The sequence below is a fragment of the Phalangium opilio genome, unplaced genomic scaffold, assembly GCF_054372755.1.
Source record: "Phalangium opilio isolate 3A_F unplaced genomic scaffold, DU_Popi_V2 ptg000537l_1, whole genome shotgun sequence".
NCBI classification, from domain to species: Eukaryota; Metazoa; Arthropoda; class Arachnida; order Opiliones; family Phalangiidae; genus Phalangium; species Phalangium opilio.
This window is the reverse complement of record NW_028324243.1, coordinates 3,309,927-3,332,787: the sequence shown is the minus strand read 5'-3', so window position 1 is coordinate 3,332,787 and position 22,861 is coordinate 3,309,927. Positions and strand designations below refer to the sequence as shown.

The 22,861-nt window shown below is 36.0% G+C and overlaps 1 protein-coding gene and 1 long non-coding RNA gene across 2 annotated transcripts; one reads left to right on the top strand and one right to left on the bottom strand.

Moving 5' to 3' along the window:
- Positions 1-10,973: 10,973 nt before the first annotated feature.
- Positions 10,974-16,309, bottom strand: LOC149588872 (uncharacterized). The gene is made up of 2 exons (XM_089862193.1): positions 15,384-16,309; positions 10,974-13,041 (listed from the first exon to the last, which is right to left on the bottom strand). The coding sequence occupies exon 2, from the start codon at positions 12,993-12,995 to the stop codon at positions 12,267-12,269; it is 729 nt and encodes a 242-aa protein (XP_089718319.1). The 5' UTR covers positions 12,996-13,041; positions 15,384-16,309; the 3' UTR covers positions 10,974-12,266.
- Positions 16,310-19,939: 3,630 nt separating this feature from the next.
- On the top strand, positions 19,940-21,249 carry LOC149588871 (uncharacterized). Its single transcript, XR_016379777.1, has 2 exons — positions 19,940-20,747; positions 20,842-21,249. It is a non-coding gene; the product is annotated as an uncharacterized LOC149588871 (long non-coding RNA).
- Positions 21,250-22,861: the final 1,612 nt, after the last annotated feature.

Genomic DNA, 22,861 nt, shown 5'->3' with positions numbered 1-22,861 from the left:
TGCTTGAGTAGGAGTATCTGGTAGAGGGCGGTGGAGCATGTCCATTCGACTCGTCAATCTTGAGCAGACGACACGACATCACATTCACAGTCCAGTCTGGGAAATAAGGATATTTTTTAAACTAGTCCTTGGGACCAGTGACCCCCCTAGTGTCCTAAATAATAAACTGGTCTCCGGACTGTACGTCATCTGCCCGGCCGAGTCTATTTTGGCCGGAGACCGGCCAAATTAGTCCAAGACTATTTTTGCCGGTTTTACCGGCTAATATAGCGGCCAATGCCCCGATCACTATTTTAGCCGGAATAACCAGCCAAAATAGTCTACGAGTAGAGTGGAGCTATTTCGGCCGGTTATTCCGGCGTTTGACAAATCCGGCCAAAATAGCGGCCCCCTAGCTCAGGGCTATTTAGGCCGGTTTTTTACTGTATGGTAATTATCCGGCCAAAATAGTCTTTGCCGTGCGGACCACACTATTTCGGCCGGTTTTTACAACTTAGGCGAGATTAGCTGCCCCTTACTCAAGGACTATTTAGGCCGAGTTTTACGGCCTCTAAAATTTTTAGACCAAAATAGTCATCGCCGCGCGGCCGAGACTATTTTGGCCGGGTTATTGTTATATTTAGTGGAAGTACATAAAAATCAATCACTTAGTTTATGTAAATTGTGCTTTTAATGACATGAAGTGACATGACCAGAACGCGAGAGAACAACAAAGCTGGTAGATTGTAACCACGCGTACATACATATAAAACGAGATGATTTGTACAGATGTCACCACTGTTTGGCTGTGATAAATAGTCCCGCGAAATTTAAAGTTCTTCTAGGTCGTCTAACACCCCTCCTGGATCTATGATCCCCAAACTTTCAAGATGTTACTTCATTTTGGGACTAGGTAATACTTTGGTCAGTCCGTCAGCTAGGTTCAGTTGTGAAGCGACGTATGATAACTTGATTTTCTTTGCTTCAATCAAATCACGAATGTGAAACAGTCTTAAGTCGATGTGTTTTGATCTTTCTGACGTGGTAGGATTCTCTGACAATTTCATCGCGCCTTGGTTGTCGATTTTGATTTCTAACGGGTTGCCTAAGAATTTGGCCTGGCCAATTTCTTCCAGCATATTCCTGATCCATGTACACTCCTTTCCACATTCGCTTAGAGCAACGAATTCGGCTTCAACTGTGCTAAGTGCTGTACATTTTTGTTTCTTGCATGACCAACTAACTGCCGCTCCTCCAACTTTGATTACATATCCGCTGAAAGATCTCCTGTCTTCAATGTCAGATCCCCAATCTGAATCAGTGAAAACATCCATTTTCTTGTTACTCTTCTGATAATGTATCGACAATGCCTTTGTACCATTTAGGTATCTTAAAACGTGCTGCATTCCTGTCCAATGTTCAGTAGAAGGGTTTTGGTTGAATTTGCTTAAGTAGCTTGTTGCAAACGACAAATCCGGCCTTGTATGCGTCGCTAAATAAAGCAGACTACCAACAGCGTGTCTATACTGAACAGCCTTTTCTTCACTTAGTTCCTGTCCTGGTTGGCAGCATTGATATTTTGCTCCCAAGCATAGTGGTGTTGAAACAGGTTTGGAGTTCAACATACTCATACTTTCGAGTAACTCGTTGGCGTATAATGTTTGGTCTAAGATGATGGCATCTTGTGTCCTTCTTACTCTCATTGATAAGATGTGCTTAGCCTCCCCTAGATCTTTAACTTCAAATTGATCTTGTATAGCTTTCTTGAAATGTTCAATGTTTTCTAAACTTCCGTAGAGTACAAGGTCATCGACATAGGTTGTGATCAAAAATTCTTTATTCTTGCAATAATATAGGCAAGGATCTGCTCGAGATCTTAGTAGTCCTTGGGATTTAAGGAATTTGTCCAGGTGTATATTCCACAAACGACCTGATTGATGTAAACCGTAAATACTTTTCTTCAATTTTAATTTAGTATCTTGTAGTTCTGTTGTTGGTGGAATATGAGGGAAAGAACTTCTCAATTCTTCACATAGTCCTTGAAAATTCTCCGGCGTTTCGATGTAAACATCTTCATCGATATTAGCATTTAGATACGCAGCCTTTATATCCAAATGATGTATCGCCCAATTTTTCTCAGCCGCGATACCAAAAAGAATTCTAGTAGTTTTCATTTGCACTACTGGTGAATAGGTTTGGTCAAAATCCAATCCGGGTCGTTGGGTATTGCCCAACGCTACCAATCTCGCTCTATGTCTTGCTAAGTTACCTTTCTCGTCATACTTGGTTTTAAATATCCATTTACAACGAATTGCCCTCTGTTTTGGTTTTGGACCTTTTAAGAAAGTGAATGTGTCGTTGCGTAAAAGATTTTCTGTTTCTTCAAGCATAGCTTGTTTCCATCTATGACTATCCGGACCCTTCAAAGCTTCGGCTGGAGACTGTGGGTCTGATTTCTTTGTTAAGCTTGCTGCTGTGTTACGTTTATAATCTTTCATCCAATTTGGTTTCCTGAGTGGTCTACCCGCTCGCGATTGTCTTTGCTGCGGTTCATCCACATTTCCATCTTCCCTGTCTTCTTCTATATCTTCCCTGTCTTCTTCTATATTTCCATCTTCCCTGTCGTCTACATTTCCATCTTCCCTGTCTTCTTCTATATTTCCATCTTCCCTGTCTTCTCTATTTCCATCTTCCCTGTCTTCTTCTATATTTCCATTCCCCTCGTCGTTATGAGTGCGCTCGTCATCAAAGCTCTCATTGGAACTAGAAATATCGATTTCTGACTCAGTGGCCATGTCTGGTACACCCATGGGATGGTGTTCTACATCGAATGCACGCCATATAGTGTCATTGAGGTTCAGGGACTTTGTGGCCACTTCTTCCCTTCGATGCTTGAAAGGAAATTTGGATTCCTCAAATACTACATCACGGCTTATAAAAACTTTGTCATTCGTTTCATCCCAAAGGCGATATGCTTTTGCGTGTGTGTCATATCCTATGAAGATGCATCCTATGCCTTTGTCCGTGAATTTAGTGGATCTCTGTTTATTTACCGCCCAAGCACGACATCCAAAAACCTTAACGTGTGATAAATTTGCGGGTTTTTTCTTCCAAAGTTCTAATGGAGGCGTTCCTTCATTTGCAACTGTTGGGCATCTATTTCTTACGTAGGCGGCCGTATGTACTGCATCTGCCCAAAATGATGTGGGCATGCCTGATTCTATTAACATACATCTTGCTGTATCAAGAATCGTTTGGTTAGCTCGTTCGGCAACGCCATTCTGTTGCGGTGTTCCTGGAATTGTCAGTTGACGGTCTATGCCCAGTTCCGTTAATTTACTTTGGAAAGATTTCCCAAGGTATTCGCCCCCGTTGTCGCTTCTGAGTGTGACGATCTTCTTTCCTTGAAAATTTTCGACTCTTCGTCTATATTCTTCAAATTTATCTTCTACTTGGTTTTTTCGTTGTAACATATGGACTTCAGTGTACCTTGTATTGTCATCGATGAAGGTTACAAAGTATTTAGAACCCCCTTTGGAAATGGGTGTTATCGGTCCTACGACGTCCGAGTGTATTAAACGTAACGTTTCTGTCTCTCTAGTCAAACTCCGTTTAGGAAAAGGTTTCGTTTTTAGTTTACCTTTCATGCAAACCTCGCACTTTTCATCTTGAGGATCTTCGTCAATCTCTATAACTACGGAATCTTTACAAGCTAGTTGTTTAACCGCGGCAATATGCAGGTGACCCAATCGTCTGTGCCATACTTCTTCAGAGGTGGTTTTCGTCTTGGTAACCAATGATTTGACAGTAATAGGACTAATCTCTTCTTTGAAATAATATAGATTCCCTTCTTTCTTTCCTTTGGCAATGATGTCACCTTCCCTTTCAATGATAGCTTCTTGGTTATTGAGTAGAACTTCTAGACCCTTGTCAGTTATCTGAGATGCAGACATGAGGTTGCCTCCTAACTCAGGTACGTATAATGCGTTACGAAAAGTTAATTTCCAGCCTCCACATTCTTTGGCTAATTGGATACGAACATTTCCCTTGCCAGTACATTTTAGATTTCCTCCACCAGCTACTTCGATATCAGTATTATAGCTTTGAAAAGTAACAAATTTCTCACGAGATGACGTCATGTGGTCCGTCGCCCCACTATCCATCACCCAAATATTATTTACATTTGCATCTCGATTTGTTTCTCTCGTGGCTTTTAGCGCTAAATGGTGAATATGTGCATCGCTTTCTACCCTGACAAGTTCCGTACTGCTTAATTTAGCTATTGATGCTGAGTGCATTTTGCTAGTAGTATTTTCATCACATTTTTTCTTCATTTCTACCTCGTCATATGGGCACTCTCTTGCGATATACCCAAACTCCAGACATTTATAGCATCGTCGGTTTGAATAATCTGCCGTTGTATTTCTGGATGTATCTCTTCTGGTACCTCCAGGTGCGTCATTTTGTTCCGAGTACCGCCTCGCAGGACCTCCTCGAACCCGGCCTCTGCTAATTCCACGACCTCTACCCTTAGAGAATGCTTGAGTAGTAAGGGCTTTAGTTTCGTTTCGGTAAGAAGAACGTTCCCTTCCATCTTCGTTATCTTTGGAAAATTGCAATCGTCTCTCTTCTTCTATGAGTTTTGCTTTAAGCTTCGTCATGCATAGATCACCTTGGTCGAGTCTCAGACTCCGTGACAAAAACTCAAATTCTGACGGTAGTCCCAAAACGGCAAACCCTGCTATCGCTTTTTCTTCGAACTCAAATCCAGCGTCTTTCACCTTACGATATAGGCCATTACGTCTCGTTATATAATCACCTATTGATTCATCAAGTTTCTTTGTGTTTACAAAATCCTTCAATAATAATAAACCATGCCATGTGTCGTATACTGTATGTATACTCTTCAGAGTATTCCATATGGCCTTCGCTGTAGCGCAGTCGGCAATATCGTCCAGACTTTCATCGTTAAGTATCATGTAGAAAATTCCCTTTGCTTTGTGGTCCAACGCTTGTTGCGTTGCCGTAGCTTCATCGGGGAAACCAGGATTAACGGCATTCCAGCAGTTTTTAGTTTCTAACAGTCCCTGGGCTCTCAAAGACCAATAACGATAATTCTTCGAGTTTAATTTCTCCACTTTATACTCGTCTCCCATGGTGAATGTTATTTTATAGAGGTTGTTCTTCAGTAGTTTTGATTCAACGTTCGTCGCGTTAACAACAGTACATATTCGATATCAGTATCTTCACTTAACTGCGGCTCATCAATCGTGCCTTACTAATGTCTTTGTTAAACGTTTGTCCTCTCTGTGTGCAGTATCTTCACTTAACTGCGGCTCATCAACTGTGCCTTACGAATGTCTTTGTTAAAGGTTAGACTCTTCACTGTGTCGTCATCCTCGTGGGTGCGTTAGGCCTTGGTCACTTTATTAGGTGGGTTGGAAAAGCATATACATCGCTTACTTTTCTTGTCTGACTTGTCTTAGTGTAATTTCTTCTTGTTTACGCGTTAACACAGACGTGCGGGGCCCATAACCTGTTATATTTAGTGGAAGTACATAAAAATCAATCACTTAGTTTATGTAAATTGTGCTTTTAATGACATGAAGTGACATGACCAGAACGCGAGAGAACAACAAAGCTGGTAGATTGTAACCACGCGTACATACATATAAAACGAGATGATTTGTACAGATGTCGCCACTGTTTGGCTGTGATAAATAGTCCCGCGAAATTTAAAGTTCTTCTAGGTCGTCTAACAGTTTTCCCTCGTGGGACGAACCAAGCCAAAATAGCGACCTTCCTAGCTCAGAGCTATTTTGGCCGGTTTTTATTATCCTGTAAGTTTCCGTCCCAAATAGTCTTTATCGCACGGGGCCACACTATTACGGCCGGTTTTTAAAGCACGGACTAATTAAGAGAAGAATGTTTTCCAATTATGATCAGCTAATTCAAATGAATTAGGCAACTGTAAATAAGTCTTTTAAATATTCGCGTAAGTCTTTTAAATAGAGGTGTGCGGTTAACCGTTTCAATCGAATAATTCGATCGAATACCGAACCGAATAATTCGATTCGGTATTCGATAAGCCCATTTTCACTATTCGATTCGAATATCGAATACCGAACTGACTATTCGGTTAAAGTTCGACTACCATAAATTTAGGTCCTTGGCTCTAGAGAGACCCACCTTATTTAAAAAAATTTCATCCCAATTTTATTTGTCTCCCATCAAAAACGACCAGCAAGTGCATAGGAAAATTTTAAGAAATACTTGACCACCAATGAGGAGGGGTATTTGGAAATTTAGGAGCTTCTAATGTTCTTCTCCTTGCTTTGTATTGACTATTGGCGAATATTAGGGTTACTACCCGATTAACCGCGAATAGTTGGCCTAGTATTCGCGAATATTAGGGTTAAATATTCGCGGTTTCTAGGCTTAACTATTCGCGATTAATCGGGAAGGAAAAAAATTTCCAAGGCCCAACTATTCGGTATTCGATTTGGAATAAACTATTCGATTCGGTATTTGATAAGGAAAATTTTTTGGTATTCGATAACCGGTTCGATACCCAAAAAGCGGTATTCGCACACCCCTACTTTTAAATATTCGCGTAAGTCTTTTAAATATTCGCGTAAGTCTTTTAAATATTCGCGTAAGTCTTTTAAATATTCGCGTAAGTCTTTTAAATATTCGCGTAAGTCTTTTAAATATTCGCGTAAGTCTTTTAAATATTCGCATAAGTCTGTTAAATATTCGAATAGGTCTACAACATTTCTCCACAAGTCTATTAAACATTGGCATAGGTCTACAACATTTCTCCACAAGTCTCTAAAATGTCCCCGTAAGTGTATAAAATGCCCCCTTAAGTCTATAAATATCCTCGTAAATGTATAAAATGCCCCCTTAAGTCTATAAATGTCCCTGTAAGTCTATAAATGTCCCCGTAAGTCCATAAATGTCCCCGGAAGTCCATAAATGTCCCCGGAAGTCTATAAATGTCCCCGGAAGTCTATAAAATGTCCCCGTAAGTCTAGAAATGTCCCCGAGAGTCTAAAAAATATATCTCATAAGTCTAAAAAATATTTCCCATAAGTCTACAAAATATCGCCCGTAACTCTATAAAATATTCTCTTAAGTCTATAAAATGTCCCCTAAATCTGAAAAAGTCCCCTTATTCTATAAAATTTCCTCGTAAGTCTTCATTACAAAATCTTCATTTATGTTCGACCCCCAATATTTGATACTGTTGCATGTTCTTAGGCTACTTTATGTTATGAAACAAGTAGTCGCAGACGACGTTTCTGAGAGGTTTCTATTCCTCTATAAGAGAACGAATATAGGAATGACAGTAAAGTATATTATTGAACTTAGAAACAAACGAAAAAAACTATTTATTTTCTGTACATATGCTATGTAAGTTAGCCCAATACAATCGTTTCTGTGTCGCATCGGAACTCGCACAGCCATTGGTACCCCTTTTTCGGTTCCTTTTTTTGCGCTGCTAACACACGTTTGGTGGAACCACTCGGAGCAACCATCACACTGAACCATTTTCTTTCCTGTGAAAGGTTTTCTGCACACGCAATAGACAAGGCTGTTCGTGCTTTCGTGGAAAACCTTAAAAGCTAATGGATTGTTTGACTTGAGTTTGAAAGGTGTCATTAGGTTTTTCTCAAGGCTATCATGGAGATGATTTCTCATGATGTTGTTTCTTGAATCATATAGAATACATCCAATTTCAACATGTAAACACGCATTAGTAGCATTCGCTATCGCGTGTGCCCCACACTCTACTTCGACCTGCTTCGTAACTTTAATGAACTTTATGTTCAAGTTTTCAACTTCAGTGTTCTTAAATTGGGCGCTTAATTTTAATTCTTTTCTGAAATGTTTTTTGACCGCAGGCACTACTTTTTCAAATATTTCGCAGGCTGCTTCTCTCAGGCCTTCTTCGTCAAGATTAATTTTACGGAAACGTTTTAGTTTTTGTTTTAAATTTTTCGTGATCGTTCATGTTTTCAACATAAGCGCAAAATAGTTTCATGTCCCGATAGGTCATCTAGAGCCGCGTTACGTTTAAATATCCCTTTAATCTTTTGATTATGATTTTAGTCGGTTATTCGTTGATTCCCCCAAATTAAAATGCTGTCGTCGATATGCGTTGACCCACATTGCTTTCATGGACAGCCAGTTATCAGCCATATATTTTGAAAATTCGGGATAACTTTGCAGTTGCTCATATAAAGAGGCATGGCGCAACGGTTCAAACAAAATGTTGCGTCGCAAAGTAAGTGTTCGGGATGTCTAGAAAAGACTTCCCGCATACGGCCTGTTTGCCAAATTACCATCTCCAAGTATTTTGTAGAAGGCTCAATAGAAACTTCTACAACCTATGTTACATATAAATATTTTAGTTAGGCTACATCGAAATTAAAAATTTCCCATTATATCGTCAGAAAACATAAACCTCATAAAAAATGTCACATTTATAAAATTCGAAGCGATTAGCCGGGGTTATTTTTAAAATTTTAACAAGTTGGGAAAACCAAAATTTTACCTCTCCGAGTCAAGAGGTCTACTACTACAAAACTTATTTACCTAGATATGGAATTATTCCTCTTTTTTGAAGTAAAATTTATGAAATATTGAAGCAGTATTCCAAGCATAGCGAATATACGGTAAAGCAGACGACATTTTACATCCAATAAGGATAAATCTTGGACACATGAAAATCAGTCAATGGGGAAAATAACAGGAAATGAAGTCTACGCTTCAGCTGTTTACCGTTTATTCTGATAGCTACATTCACAACTGGTTTGCAGTGTAAACACTATCGTCTCGTCTCACCTCAACAATATTCTTAGTTTGCCAACATGAATGTTAACGTTAAATAACACCAAAGCTAAATTGTAGCTAGACGCACTAATAGTCAATGCGCACCATAAAGAGAAACAAGACGACCCAAGGGCTCGTAATAGTAGCCACATCGTGAATAGCCCCTCTATACCTACCCAAATGTGTGGATAACACCTCTATACCTTACCCTAATGAGTGAATAACGCTATCTTTTACAATGCTTAAATGATTTACCGTGCATAAAATCAGAGTGAATAGCCCCTCGATGCCCTACCCTAAACAGTGATAAAAATTTATTTAATATGCTTTTGCCTCTCCAACCGCGAAGTTATATCTCTTGGCCTTGGATAAGATAATGACTCCTAGTTGAAGAGATAGAGAGAGAGAAGGGGACCGTGCCTGTGACAAACCTCTCCGAGTATTGCGCTTTATTCGAGACCGTTTCTTAACAGGCGCTTTTAGGCGAGGCTGTATAGTACTGGGTTTACAAGTGAAAGGTCCGCGGTTCAAATCTCCGTGGAGGGAGAAAAGTTGAAAAAAATAATTTCTTCCCTGTATTAAGTTTAAAACTCCACCTAACTAAAAAGAAAAATATTTTCTCTCGACCTTCAAAAATGACGAACGAAAAATTTGATACTGCCAAAGGCAGGACTGTGACACCCATACTACTACTACAACAACAGGCCAGGTCAAACTAAATCGTAGATGTACATCATACGATGTGGCTAAAATGTCTGTAGCTACTACCCGTTTACCATTAGCCCTTTTACTATTCTAATTGCCACCAAGATCTTTTCTTCTATTATAAAATCTTAACCTGATTATTTATGAGTGTATTTAACCTGCGGCTCACTCTGAACCGTTGATGTCTCTTCATTTCAGACACGAAAATCAAAGCCCAAAGTCCACTTCACCTCAGGCCTCAATTATTTACTATTTGCTTCACTAAGCCTATTGCAGATAATACTTGATATACCCGCCGGAGTCTAGGACTTAGTTTTCTTCATGTAATGACTAAACCAAGGATTATTCTATATAAAGATGTAGTATAGCTTAAGTAATATATAAACAGCCATTTCTAATAACAATATTAAAAAAATCTTTGGAATATCAAAATGAAACAGAGCTTTAAAGCTACAAAAGTACTAAATGCATCATAATTACGAAAAATACTTCCACATATTCACTTTATATTATGGAAAAAGGGAATATTAAGGTTCTGTATGATTTCTTAACACATCATTACAAGGCTAACTGCTAACGCGACGCACTAGTTTAACAATGGACGTACACTCAGACAAAAACATAGACTGCTTTTTAACTCTTTCCGTATTAATTTTGAGTTGAGAAACAAGATTATCTTAAATATTAAAATAAATATAATTAATATTAAATATTTTCTTCGTTAGTTGTTCGCCTTATTGAGCGTTACATCGTTTTGATAAAGAACAATTAAACATTCTTGAGAGACTAATATTGGCGTTTGAAATGAAGCATACGCCGGTTGCTTCGCCTTACTCAAATAGGTAGTATATGCAATCTACATAGACCTCTCAAAAGCATTCGATCGCGTCTCACATCCCATTTTACTGGCCAAACTACGAACGTATGGAATCAAAGGATCTCTCTTGGACTGGATCAATAGCTATCTATCGGGAAGACATAATATCATAAAATGCAATGACGTCACGACAAACATCTCGTACCAAGTTAATTGTGGAATCCCACAGGGTTCATCACTTGGCCCTTTATTGTTTAATATTTACATAGCAGATCTACCAACCGCGATACACCATTCATCACTATACCAATTTGCAGACGATCATAAGTTAGTCAGTAAAATAAATAACATAACTGACTGCGAAAATTTACAAAAAGACTTAAATGATCTATCTACTTGGTGCCTAAACAACAACCTTATATAGAAAAAACCGTTATAATCACTTACACGAGAAAACTGAAACGAATCACCTACAATTACATTTTAAACTCAAAAATTCTAAAGCGCGAAAACCTAACAAAGGACCTTGGGATCTTTTTTGACTCAAAACTTAATTTTAAAGACCACCGACACTATATAGTCGGGAAATGTCGCCACATCCTAGGATGCACTCTTAAAGTCGCAAAACCACTTAACTACCCAAAAGTCTTCATCAAGCTTTATACAACCCTCGTAAAACCATGTCTGATATATGGAGCAGTAACATATAACGACAACATCAAATCAAACATCAACCTACTTGAGGGAGTACAAAGAAAGTTCATAGAATATTACCATACTTACTTCATCAAGGACGCATAATACGACTACGAATCAATATTGAAACATCTCAATATAGATACTATAACGATTTTATTACGAAAACTTGACATCATCTTTGTGCAAAAAATTTATACCAACAAAATCCACTCTAGCCTGCTTCTAGGAGCGTTAAACTTCAATACGTGTGCTCGACCGACACGTAAAAGAAACCTCTTTTATGAAAAACAAGAGAACTTTTCCCCTATTACTAGAATGGTCAAGAATTACAACGTTTATAGCGCGAACAACGACATAGATTTGTATAAACCATTAAAACTAAAACAACTGCATTTATCTTAAGCACACTATCTTGACCCCCATTTTTCCTTAAAATGTAGATTTTAAATAACTCCTAACTTAAACTTGTACTTAATTTAACACCATGTGCATTGACTAGCTGGTATCTGTATACTGTTTCAATGTACAATAAACACACATTATTATTATTATTATTATTATTATTATTATTATTATTATTATATAAGGGTGTCAAACTACAGTTAAAAGCAAGAACAACCGCAATTTCGAAAACCTTTGGTGGACGTTTGCTCCGATTTGGAAACTGCGAACAACAGACACACACACAGACACACACACACGATCGTTACAGAACCTCTCCGTGACATACGTCACTCGGAGAGGTAAAAATATGAACTTTATCTAAAGGCTGAGAAACAAAAAATACACGCAAAGCTAGGAAAGATTGGGGGACTCCATAGTTAAGGTCAAGTCAGTATAGGAAGGGCCTGTAGTTTGGAATATTATCAAATAAATAAAAGTGACAATTCTTTAATTTCGATATACGAGTGATTGTTAATAGCCACTCAAATATGGTTATGAAGGAAAATTTTGTGGGTTCTTCCAGTCTAGATATTCTCCCAAAGTTATAGTGTTAGAAATCTTTAAATTACATCGGGTTTGCATACACTTGTAATTTAATGAGAAGTTGAAATATAATTAAAGATTTATCTTTTAAATTGTATGGTTCGATTTCAACTATCTTTTACATTTGTAATGCTTAAAAAGTTGTATTTAATCTTTTTGTTACGATGCTTGACAAATCAGAAATTAATAGATCCTTTTAATTGTAGGTGTTTCTCTAACAGTGACAGTAAATCTCTCACACTTATCGTTGGTTAACACGCGTTAGGAGAAAAATCGAGACTGGTCGCCGACGAAGGTTTCCGCCCTGTATAAAATTTACCATTTCTGGGTCAGTTTTTTGATCCTTCTGAAGTTCTATTAGAAGCCGCTGCGCAGAACCGGCATTTCCACCCTCTACGTCTTTCGCCGACTGATTAATTTTAGATTTAAAGTTTTGCAGCGATTTTGGAATTTCGTACCTTCCTGTTTCGTTTCGAACTTCTTCGAGAATCAGTTTTGTATCACCTCTTATGCGAAAAAAATCAACCACTTTGGATTTTTGGTCTTCACTTGCTTGGCGCAAGGAGCGATTTGCTGGGTATTTTTCATACAGTTCTGGTCCAATAGTATGGTTGTGTTTTAATTCCAAAGATGAAATATACAATTTTTGAAACTTTGCGTTTGCCGAATAGGTGACGTGGGCAGGGCAAGAACTTGCGAAAGTCGAAGACTTTCTTAGCCCCTTTGATTGTGAATTGTACTTTCCATAGTGAACGCAAACTAGTTGCACCCTTGCGTACTTAAATTTTTCATCCAGAGGAGTGTACACTCCTTTTCTACTTCTTTTACAAGCCTTTCTGTTATGGCTCTCGATGGTTGTAGCGTGTTTGTATTTGCTAAGAATTGGAGAAAAGTGTTCCTTGCAATATTGAAAATGGGCCTTTTCACAAGATTTCCAATCGTCAAATTGCTGTGTAAGTTTTAATTCCATCGTCAATTTGAAAGGGTTGATCACGGGAAATAATTTAACACTCCATCTATTCATGATTAAGATGATTAATTATAAAGTTGGTAAAAACAATTCAATGAGGTTGTGTGTTCGAGTAGCCCAGGGAATCCTACTCTTTAATTTAGAGTATCATTCAAAAATATTCTTAAAGAGAGGGTGAGTGAAAAATCAAGTGATGTTTTTATCGATTCTTCTTTTAATTATAAGATCATTCTGCATAGTAAACATTGTGGTTGCACGCTTCGTGTCTCGCGCCATGATTTTCACATCGCACGCAAGTTTTATCAAATCTCGCGATAAATTTCATTCGACACGGAGAGTGCCACAAGAGTTTTGTTAACAAAAAGACGGCGATATGCGATTGGTCGGAGGTCCTAATTTCAAATTATCCTTAAAATCTGAACCTAATTAATCATTCGGAGGTATTTCCTGAATGTTTCACTATGCAGACTGTTCTTAAAATTAGTTGAAGAATCGATAAAAAATCACTTCATTTTCCTCTTCACCCTCCCTTTAAAGGGCTATTCATTTGATACTACGATCGATTTTGACGAAAACATTTCTTGTGTGTTTATGACGAATAGAACCAAAAACCAATAATATTTTTGTCATGCAAAAATGGCCCAAGAAGGCTAGCTTCCTCAGAAATCTACGTCAATCATTGCCATAAACTCTAAGACAGCTGAAGTATACGCCAAACACTATTTTTACATCATCGTGACTGCTTATGAAAACTTTTTCAAGTTTAAACCATAGATAAAGGATGCGCGTGAGGAAATTTGATCTCACGCTATAGGATAGGCAACTCCCTATCTCCTACGGTAGCTTATTCGAAATATAATCTGTTCCAGCTTCAGTTGTCAGCACGCGCAAACCTAGGTCTCTATGTTGGAGCGGCTCAGTGGTAATCTATAACTTAGCTTTGTGTCTGCTGACAAGAAACGAGAGAAATTCTGCTTTTCAGGATTAAAAATATCGAGATTTTAGATACTGAAAATCAGTACCTATGAAAAACATTAACATGTACAAAAATGGGCCAAGCCTCGCCTCGTGACCTCTCCGCCGTAAAACGTTCTGAGATCCCATGTAGAGCCAAGTCTGCCTTTTGTTCTCATTCAATCGCCAATTGAACAATTATGTTATAAATTAAGTCCTTTTCCAAATTAATAACCAATATTCTTTGACTCTTTGTTCGTATCAAAAATATCGTGACTTGGCAATCGCAGGAAAGTAATATTAAAAGGAAGTCGAGGGGATATTCACTAAATCGTTGCCTATTTTAAAATAATCGAAGGGGATGACCTGCGCTTGCCAAGTCACGATATTTTTGATACGAACAAAGATGTATAATAATGATAGAGTCAAAGAATATTGGCTATTAATTTGGAAAAGGACTATAACATAATTGTTCAATTGGCGATTGAATGAGAACAAAAGGCAGACTTGGCTCTACATGGGATCTCAGAACGTTTTACGGCGGAGAGGTCACGAGGCGAGGCTTGGCCCATTTTTGTACATGTTAATGTTTTTCATAGGATCTCACTTCTTTTTGTAGACCCTCGGTAGTTATATTAAAACAAGACCCTCTCGTGGTACTTCGTTTGCCAATATAATCGCTTACGTTTGTCCTTATTTACGCTGAATTACCCCTTTCGACCCGCAGAGAATATGTAATAAAGATTGTACGCGATATCCTAATATAAGAATGTAGCATCAGTTACGACACATTTATTTTAAACTACCACTCCTATTAGCTTTAATATATATTTAACTTTCGGTTAACTTTGGACCATTACGTCCTTTCATCAAGAACACACACTATTTCTGTTGAAAAGACGGCAGCGCCATCTAGTTTTAAAATAAAGAACTAAAGAACAATTTTATAAAAATTTCGGGATGTTTTATTTTTTCTGTGCTTTATAAAATAAATGAAAACTAAATCCTGAATTTTAAGTTTCTATCTACCCTAGAAGTACCTTAGAATTTTGATGATCGGTGAGTGAGTGAGTGACAAAATAAGGTAAATTTCACCTTCGATTTTTCGAAAAGTATATAGGGTAGGAACTTGAAATTTGGAAACTATAGCAAGGACTGACAGTCCTCGCGGCAAGCAAAATTTCAGACTTTTACCTGTACCCATCACGAAGTTACAGTGGGCTTAAAAGTGCCACGAGTTGCTTCGAGAAAAGGATGTCAGTGCTCGACTTGGCTGGGAGCACTGCCGTGCTCCCAGATTTCTTTTGTCGGTTGTCAGATCGATAATTACGCGATATACGTATCACCATATCTTCGACATCCATAATGGGGATTTAGGGTTACCAAAACACGCACACCCCAAATTAAATTATTAAGCAAATTAAAGGTACATACCTTTTAAGACTGGCAAATCGAAGTATGGTACAACCGTATCTTAATCCGATATATATAAATGAAATTTAATTCAAATTCCGAAGAACTAAACACGGAATTAGGGATTTAATTTGTCCCTTCTTTTTCCTTGTTGAATCATCGGTAGGATTGCACTTTACGTGACCCACCCAACTAACAATGGTTTCTAGTTAATTGGACCATGAGGAGTCCGAAAAAAATAGTTAAAAAATTATTTGGCCGCCGCAAGTTGGTCAAAAAAATTTTTGAAAATTTTAAAATCAATGCACTTAACGCCATTGAAGCCGCTATCCGCTTAACGCATTCTGCACTCAATCTTGCAAAATAAGCCGAGGAGGTCTGTGAAAAATTGCCGGACTCGCGCCGGAGTTTTATAGCTATGGATTTTTTTAAGCTTACGGAAACAATTATTTCTGATAAAAGGAGGGAAATATAAATGCGAGAAAAACTGAAATGTTTTGGGAAAATCGTTGAATTTTTTGGGAATTCAATAATTGATAACGGTAAATTTTGAATAAAACGTCAAATTATTCGGGATTTTTTTTAATTCACTCAACATTATTTTTGGGAAAATGTGTCAAATCCTTGGTAAATATGATTTTTTGTAAAAAAAAAAAATTTAAATAAAAGGCGTAGAGAAAAGGTGTCAAAATATAGGGAAATTAGCAAATGTCAACGTCAATATTTCAGAAAAGGAGTCTAGTTTTTTTGCAACTATATTTTGGGAAAGGCGACAAATTATTGAGAAAGAACCAAATGTCAACATCAATATTTTGGAAAAGGCGTCAATTTATTTCAACAATATTTCGTTAAAGGCGGCAAATTATTGGGCAGTTAGCAAATATCAACATCAATATATATGAGGCGTCAATTTATTTCAACTTTATTTTGGAAAAGGCGTCAATTTATTTCAACTATATTTTGTAAAAGGCGTCAATTTATTTCAACTATATTTTGGAAAAGGCGTCAATTTATTTCAACTATATTTTGGAAAAGGCGTCAATTTATTTCAACTTTATTTTGGAAAAGGCGTGCATTTATTTCAACTATATTTTGTAAAAGGCGTCAATTTATTTCAACTATATTTTGTAAAAGGCGTCAATTTATTTCAACTATATTTTGGAAAAGGCGTAAATTTATTTCAACTATATTTTGGAAAAGGCGTCAATTTATTTCAACTATATTTTGGTCAATTTATTTCAACTATATTTTGGAAAAGGCGTCAATTTATTTCAACTATATTTTGGTCAATTTATTTCAACTATATTTTGGTCAATTTATTTCAACTATTTTGGTCAATTTATTTCAACTATATTTTGGTCAATTTATTTCAACTATATTTTGGTCAATTTATTTCAACTATATTTTGGAAAAAGGCGTCAATTTATTTCAACTATATTTCGGAAAAGGCGTCAATTTATTTCAACTATATTTCGGAAAAGGCGTCAATTTATTTCAACTATATTTTGGAAAAGGCGTCAATTTATTTCAACTATATTTTGGAAAAGGCGTCAATTTATTTCAACTATATTTTGGAAAAGGCGTCAATTTATTTCAACTTTATTTTGGAAAAGGCGTCAATTTATTTCAACTATATTTTGTAAAAGGCGTCAATTTATTTCAACTATATTTTGGAAAAGGCGTCAATTTATTTCAACTATATTTTGGAAAAGGCGTCAATTTATTTCAACTATATTTTGGAAAAGGCGTCAATTTATTTCAACTATATTTTGGAAAAGGCGTCAATTTATTTCAACTATATTTTGGAAAAGGCGTCAATTTATTTCAACTATATTTTGGAAAAGGCGTCAATTTATTTCAATGTTTTGGAAAAGGCGTCAATTTATTTCAACTATATTTTGGAAAAGGCGTCAATTTATTTCAACTTTATTTTGGAAAAGGCGTCAATTTATTTCAACTATATTTTGTAAAAGGCGTCAATTTATTTCAACTATATTTTGTAAAAGGCGTCAATTTATTTCAACTATATTTTGGAAAAGGCGTCAATTTATTTCAACTTTATTTTGGAAAAGGCGTGCATTTATTTCAACTATATTTTGTAAAAGGCGTCAATTTATTTCAACTATATTTTGTAAAAGGCGTCAATTTATTTCAACTATATTTTGGAAAAGGCGTAAATTTATTTCAACTATATTTTGGAAAAGGCGTCAATTTATTTCAACTATATTTTGGTCAATTTATTTCAACTATATTTTGGAAAAGGCGTCAATTTATTTCAACTATATTTTGGTCAATTTATTTCAACTATATTTTGGTCAATTTATTTCAACTATTTTGGTCAATTTATTTCAACTATATTTTGGTCAATTTATTTCAACTATATTTTGGTCAATTTATTTCAACTATATTTTGGAAAAAGGCGTCAATTTATTTCAACTATATTTCGGAAAAGGCGTCAATTTATTTCAACTATATTTCGGAAAAGGCGTCAATTTATTTCAACTATATTTTGTAAAAGGCGTCAATTTATTTCAACTATATTTTGGAAAAGGCGTCAATTTATTTCAACTATATTTTGGAAAAGGCGTCAATTTATTTCAACTTTATTTTGGAAAAGGCGTCAATTTATTTCAACTATATTTTGTAAAAGGCGTCAATTTATTTCAACTATATTTTGGAAAAGGCGTCAATTTATTTCAACTATATTTTGGAAAAGGCGTCAATTTATTTCAACTATATTTTGGAAAAGGCGTCAATTTATTTCAACTATATTTTGGAAAAGGCGTCAATTTATTTCAACTATATTTTGGAAAAGGCGTCAATTTATTTCAACTATATTTTGGAAAAGGCGTCAATTTATTTCAATGTTTTGGAAAAGGCGTCAATTTATTTCAACTATATTTTGGAAAAGGCGTCAATTTATTTCAACTTTATTTTGGAAAAGGCGTCAATTTATTTCAACTATATTTTGTAAAAGGCGTCAATTTATTTCAACTATATTTTGGAAAAGGCGTCAATTTATTTCAATATTTTGGAAAAGGCGTCAATTTATTTCAACTATATTTTGGAAAAGGCGTCAATTTATTTCAACTTTATTTTGGAAAAGGCGTCAATTTATTTCAACTATATTTTGTAAAAGGCGTCAATTTATTTCAACTATATTTTGTAAAAGGCGTCAATTTATTTCAACTATATTTCGGAAAAGGCGTCAATTTATTTCAACTATATTTTGGAAAAGGCGTCAATTTATTTCAACTATATTTTGGAAAAGGCGTCAATTTATTTCAACTATATTTTGGAAAAGGCGTCAATTTATTTCAACTTTATTTTGGAAAAGGCGTCAATTTATTTCAACTATATTTTGTAAAAGGCGTCAATTTATTTCAACTATATTTTGGAAAAGGCGTCAATTTATTTCAACTATATTTTGGAAAAGGCGTCAATTTATTTCAACTATATTTTGGAAAAGGCGTCAATTTATTTCAACTATATTTTGGAAAAGGCGTCAATTTATTTCAACTATATTTTGGAAAAGGCGTCAATTTATTTCAACTATATTTTGGAAAAGGCGTCAATTTATTTCAATATTTTGGAAAAGGCGTCAATTTATTTCAACTATATTTTGGAAAAGGCGTCAATTTATTTCAACTTTATTTTGGAAAAGGCGTCAATTTATTTCAACTATATTTTGTAAAAGGCGTCAATTTATTTCAACTATATTTTGTAAAAGGCGTCAATTTATTTCAACTATATTTTGGAAAAGGCGTAAATTTATTTCAACTATATTTTGGAAAAGGCGTCAATTTATTTCAACTATATTTTGGAAAAGGCGTCAATTTATATCAAAAATATTTTGGAAAAGGCGTCAATTTATTTCAAGTATATTTTGGAAAAGGCGTCAATTTATTTCAACTATATTTTGGAAAAGGCGTCAATTTATTTCAACTATATTTTGGTCAATTTATTTCAACTATATTTTGGTCAATTTATTTCAACTATATTTTGGTCAATTTATTTCAACTATATTTTGGAAAAAGGCGTCAATTTATTTCAACTATATTTCGGAAAAGGCGTCAATATATTTCAACTATATTTCGGAAAAGGCGTCAATTTATTTCAACTATATTTTGGAAAAGGCGTCAATTTATTTCAACTTTATTTTGGAAAAGGCGTCAATTTATTTCAACTATATTTTGGAAAAGGCGTCAATTTATTTCAACTATATTTTGGAAAAGGCGTCAATTTATTTCAACTATATTTTGGAAAAGGCGTCAATTTATTTCAACTATATTTTGGAAAAGGCGTCAATTTATTTCAACTATATTTTGGAAAAGGCGTCAATTTATTTCAACTATATTTTGGAAAAGGCGTCAATTTATTTCAACTATATTTTGGAAAAGGCGTCAATTTATTTCAACTATATTTTGGAAAAGGCGTCAATTTATTTCAATATTTTGGAAAAGGCGTCAATTTATTTCAACTATATTTTGGAAAAGGCGTCAATATATTTCAATATTTTGGAAAAGGCGTCTTGTTATTTCAGCAATATTTTCAAACGTCAACATCAATATTTTGGAAGTCATTGCAACTATATTTTGGAAAGAGTGCCTATTTTTCGGCAATTTGATAAATGTAAACACCTTTTCCAAAGTATCGTCCTTCACATTTATCAAATTCCCGAATAATTTGGCACATTTTCCAAAATATCGTCCCTTACATTTATCAAATTCCCAAATAATTTGACACCTTTTCCAAAATATCGTCATTCACATTTATCAAATTCCCAAATAATTTGACAACTTTTCCAAAATATCGTCATTCACATTTATCAAATTCCCAAATAATTTGATACCTTTTCCAAAATATCGTCATTCACATTTATCAAATTCCCAAATAATTTGACACCTTTTCCAAAATATCATCCTTCACATTTATCAAACACCCAAATAATTTGACACCTTTTCCAAAATAACGTCCTCCAGATTTATCAAATTCAGATTAATTTGACACCTTTTTCCATGATATCGTCCTTCACATTTATCAAATTCCCGAATAATTTGACACCTTTTCCAAAATATTGTCCTTCAGATTTATCAAATTCAAGAATAATTTGACGGCATTTACCAAAATTTACCGTTATCATTTATCGAATTCCCCAAAAATTCAACGATTTTCCCAAAACATAGCAGTTTTTCTCGCATTATATTTCCGTCCTTTTATCAGAAATGAACAGTTTCAGTAAGCTTAAAAAATTCCATAGCTATATCTCCGGCGCGAGTACGTAAATGTTTCCGGCGCGAGTACGTCATTTTTTCACAGTCCCCCCCGGCTTATTTTGCAAGATTGAGTGCAGAATGCGTTAAGCGGATAGCGGCTTCAATGAGGGTAAGTGAGTGGATTTTGAAATTTTCAAAATTTTTTTTAACCAACTTGCGGCGGCCAAATAATTTTTTAACTATTTTTTTCGGACTCCCCACAGTCTAATTAACTAGAAACCATTGTTAGTTGGGTGGGTCACGTAAAGTGCAATCCTACCGAATCATCTTCTTATAATTGTCTGAGCTTTTTCTTTTCGGCAAATTTTAATGGCAAGTTTAGAACAAGTATCCGCGATTAAGACAAACGTAAGCATTCATTTATCCTATAGGGAACCAAGCACAAAAAGAGATCTCACGTTGTGACTCTATTCTATCTCATTGATCAAAAAATCCATGGTTTTTTTGATGGAGTGACGTAGCGCTTGACTGTTGAACACTTGACAGATGAAAAGTTGGCGCAGGATTCAAAAATTGAATTCCAATAATGCTATTGCTACAGTAATTGTATTAGTTTTCCTTACAGAACTACTTCTACCATTCAAATAGACATAATTTCTTTAACAATTTCATTATTTGCGAGCTCGTTAATAATTGAAAAGAGCCATTTGCGCTTCGTAACGTTTTGAGGGCCAGTAAGACGTTTCCCAAACTCCATTTTCGAATACAGCGCTAACTTCAAAATGTCACTTTTCCGACCTGTGACGTCTCGAGCACATCAACCAAACACCAAGAAAACAGCGATTTCCTTGAGATTTTCGTTACTGAACGTACCCTAAAGAAGGGGAATTTAAAAAGTGGTCACGGTGACCACTAGACCCCCAGGCATTTAATAAATAAACTGGTCATTTGCCCAGTGCCACCGCCTTATTTCTCACCCTGGTCATGGACCAGTTTATTTATTCCAGGCCATGGGGGCAGGGCTGGAAATAAGTCAGGTTTACAAGTCCAAAACCTGTTTATTAATTACTCGGACCAGTTTATTTATTCCAAAACTTGGGGTCACTGGTCCCAGGGACCACTTAATTAATTATCGTTTTTGGTAAAAATAGACGGTGGAACAGTTTATTAATTCGTTGTTTCTTAATAGAATTTTTCTAGCTGAACACATTTTCTACCAATTCTACTGCTATGTATTTAGTACTCCTTGGCTACAACTTCCCTACAAAAGTTTTGTAGTCTATTGACTATTGATCTTGACTAGCGTCTATACTCTAGAATGAGCCTCTTGTTGTCAACAGCCTAGACCATAGTCAGTACTAGTTGTCAGTAGTCGCCTTAGGCAGTAGTGTATGGTACAGATGGTACTAGTCACATTACAGGATTTTCATCCTAAAAAGGAGCTCTCGTACTCTAGCTTAAACCTACTGATAGCGAGAGAACATATAGCCACCGAAAGGATGTAAAACTCATTAAGGATAGTTCAGAAAAGGATGAAAAACTTCAAATATCTTTAGACTTGTTGATTGATATTTAGTGGCAACTATTCGAACAAGATGGCCCAAGGGCTGGGCCTTAATAGTAATTTTACACGGCTCACGTGACCCCCCCCCCGTATAGTTGATCTCCAATAAATCGTACAACTAAAAAATTTTCTGAAACACAATCGTGTATCCCCTTAATTTCTAATAACGTCACATTTCAAATAATATTAATGAAACTAAATTGTGCACCCCACTTAAGACTTAAGTATAGTTTTTAAAAACCATACGAATCAAATAATGTATCTAAAACAAAATCCTGGATCCCCTAAACCAGAAATCACTATGACCGTAAACCGTCCCCTCTATTTTACGAAACCTAACTTAACCATCCAGCATAATTTCTGATGTATCACGCGCACAAAGTGCAGTAGTGCACGAAAATTATCATCTTGTTTCCTTTCACTCAAAAAAGCCCGCGAGATTTAAACTACCTTTCTTTCCTCTCTCTCCTCTCCGAGCGGAATGCCCCTCTCCCTCTTCCCCCTCTCACTAATATACCAGGCAGGCAGTTCTCTCTCAACGCGGAGCTTCGTATCGCCATCGCGTACGCTAGCGATCTCTCTCTCTCCCCACCCCGGACACTTTCGTTTTTCCCTCTCTCTCTCATCGTAAGCGTTCGTTTCGTGGACGCGGCTCCCTCTCTCTCTCTCCCCCATCGTAAGCGTTCGTTTCGAAACCGGTTTCGCGGACGCGTCCGGCA